Source organism: Phaethon lepturus, unplaced genomic scaffold (assembly GCF_000687285.1).
Source record: "Phaethon lepturus isolate BGI_N335 unplaced genomic scaffold, ASM68728v1 scaffold10446, whole genome shotgun sequence".
Taxonomy (NCBI): Eukaryota; Metazoa; Chordata; class Aves; order Phaethontiformes; family Phaethontidae; genus Phaethon; species Phaethon lepturus.
Window position 1 is genome coordinate 80,508 of NW_010546994.1, and position 3,004 is coordinate 83,511.

Sequence of the window (3,004 nt, forward strand, 5' to 3'; positions counted from 1 at the left end):
TTTGTTTTAGTTTTAGCTTGGGTTATTCAGCTCTAGAAAGTAGAAATTTAAAACTACTGAAGACATGGTATTCGTGTGTTCATAACTTGAATATTTTGAAATGAGGAAACAAAAGTTATTATAATCATGTATTTAGTTTTGATGTCACTGTGTGTATGTGTATTTTCTGAAGAGCGGGTGGAACCTTACGGGTGGGTATAGCAAAGCTCATAATGCTTAAGCCAAGATACTGTATCTTTTTCTCACAGCAGCCTACAGAGGTACATGAATTTTACAGAACTAAATACGGCTTTTGGCACATGCAGGTGGACTGCAGGCCAGCAATGTCAGTGGATATGTTATCGGCCATGTGAGATGGCTGTTAAAGTGAATCTTTGCAAACACGCCTATTTCTCCTTCCCCATCTGTCTGTTCAAGCCGTCCCGCATTGCTCATGCCACATGAGCTGTGTAGCTCTGAAACTGTGTATTTATTAGCATCGGTCCTAGTGCTGTGATGTTCTCTTAAGGTTCTATTAAAACTGGATTTGCAGCTACATTCAAAACGTCCAGTGCTGTAATGCTGGAAACCTGGCCATTCCAAAATGAATTGAAACAAGTTCTTGCTGGAGTTACAGAAACATGAATACTGTTTTGAATTGGATTGCAGAAGAACAAGAACTTGGTTTTCTCAAGTGGCGATTGATAGATAACTGCACTGTGATATTCCAGTTACGTTTTGCCTCTCAGCTGCAGAACTTTATCTTTTTTTCTCCCTCTCCTCCCTACAGGGACTTAAAGCAGCCGACAATGACCCTACAGCCCCACCATATGACTCCCTCTTAGTCTTTGACTATGAAGGAAGTGGCTCCACTGCTGGATCCTTGAGCTCTCTTAACTCGTCAAGTAGTGGTGGTGAGCAAGACTATGACTACCTAAATGACTGGGGCCCACGTTTCAAGAAACTTGCTGATATGTATGGTGGAGGTGATGACTGAACTTCAACATGAACTTTGTTTTTGGACAAGTACAAACATTTCAACTGATATTCCCCAAAAGCATACAGAAGCTAGGCTTTAACTTTGTAGTCTACTAGCACAAGTGCTTGCTGAAGGCTTTGGCTTAGGCTGCAAACCAATTTGGGCTCCGTGGAATATCAGTGATCCAATGCTGTTTGGAAAAAAATATTGAGCTCAGTTACACTTGAATTTTACAGTACAGAAGCACTGGGATTTTATGTGCCTTTTTGTACCTTTTTCAGATCGGAATTAGTTTTATGTTTAAGGCTTTAATGGTACTGATTTATGAAATGATGCATTAAAGAGACAAAATATGTTGGGGTGGGGAGGAGTAAGGTGAAACACAGTATGCTTCAACATGCTTTTGTTACATCGCATTGCTTTTATTAAAATAAGGAGATTAAAAATAAACAAAAAAAGTCCTCATGGAACAATTTTATTATCTGGAAGAGAAGACCATGAGGTGGAACAATGTACATTACTTCTAGTTTTAGATGTTAGGGGATTTTTTTCACTAAAATTCTAAAACTTATGCAGCTGGTTGCAAATAAAGGGAGTTTTCATATCACCAGTTTGTAGCAGAATTGATTTTTTTTTTTCTTATGCTAGAATGTTAGACACATTTTGGTCTTAATCCATGTACACTTTTCTTTTTCTTTTTTTAATTTCTAGTATTTTTTTTCCCCACTTCACTGTAAAAAATGGTATGTGTACATAATGTTTTATTGGCATAGTCTGTGGAGAAGTGCAGAAACTTCAGAACACGTGTATGTATTATTTGGACTATGGATTCAGGTTTTTGCATGTTTATATCTTTCGTTATGGATAAAGTATTTACAAAACAGGTTGCAAACAAGTGACATTGATTCAATTGTTGAACTGTAGTTAGAGTACTCAATATTTTTTTTATTTTTATTTTTATTATTTTTTTTTGTTTGGGGAGGGAGAAAAGTTCTTAGCACAAAAGTTTTACATAATTTGTACCAAAAAAAGGGGGGGGGGGGGGTGGCCTGATACTGGGGGCACGAGTAAATATACAGTATGTTTTGGGGGCTGGGAGGGAAGGGGGAAGGAGCTTTCAAACTGGAGAGACTTCTGAGAACAGCTTTGCCTCTGTATTGCGTACCAGAATATGAATGATACACCTCTGACCCCAACGTTCTGAATAAAATGCTAATTTTGGATCTGGTGCTTGGTTTGGCGTTTCTTTGTCGTACCTGGGCAGCCCTGACTGTAGTAAATAAAAATAGAGAAAGTGCATTTGAGTTATGTGAGAAGTTATGTGTGCTTCTTCAGCAGTCAATACTGCTGGACTGAAAATAAGATGCATATAGAATTTGGCACAAATTTAGAAGGTGAGTTCCCAGGTGAAAGCAAAGTGATCTGTGCCGTTTCTGGGAATTGAAAATTATCAATTCCACGTTGATGGCTAGCTCTTTGGTTTAATGTACGTTATCTAAATAATAGAGCTTGCATCATTTTTGGCTCATTTCTAGACTGACAGTTTAATGATTGTGTGATTATGCTGCAGGTTGCATAAATAAAATAAATTGCAGATCCTGGCAGTCATCTGCTGCCTGGACTTTCTTACGCTGAAGTAAAGACAAGCCCTCTTAACTTCAGTGCTGATCAGACTGTGTCCTTCAAGGGGGTGCTTATGGTCGTGAAGCTTGTATCAAAAAGGTCCCATTAGGAGATTAGTCATTACCAAACATGTTTTTAACCTATTAAAATGATTTATTTGCAAACAAAGCAAACATAGTGGGTACAGGAGTTGTGCCTTCTTTCACTTGCAACAGTCTGCTCAGGTTTAATGTCTACATTTACACTCACTAAGGACCTGATTGTGAACAGCATGAAGCTCGAACGCAGCAGAAACACCACATTTTCTGCAGTCTCTTGAGAGAATTGAAGCAGCAGGAGGGGATCCGGGCCCCGGGACAGGCGTAGCAGCTTTCTGCACTGGGGAAGGCTCAGTGGGCAAGGAGTTAGTCTGTGGGTGAGGCT

At 39.2% G+C, this 3,004-nt stretch overlaps 1 protein-coding gene across 1 annotated transcript in view; it reads left to right on the forward strand.

The window, feature by feature from the left end:
* Positions 1-2,181, forward strand: part of CDH2 (cadherin 2, type 1, N-cadherin (neuronal)) — a 50,290-nt gene extending 48,109 nt beyond the window's left edge. The window contains exon 15 of the mRNA XM_010289497.1: positions 770-2,181. Within this exon, the coding sequence (XP_010287799.1) occupies positions 770-976 (207 nt within the window). The 3' untranslated portion in view covers positions 977-2,181. The remainder of the gene's footprint in view (positions 1-769) is intronic.
* Positions 2,182-3,004: the final 823 nt, after the last annotated feature.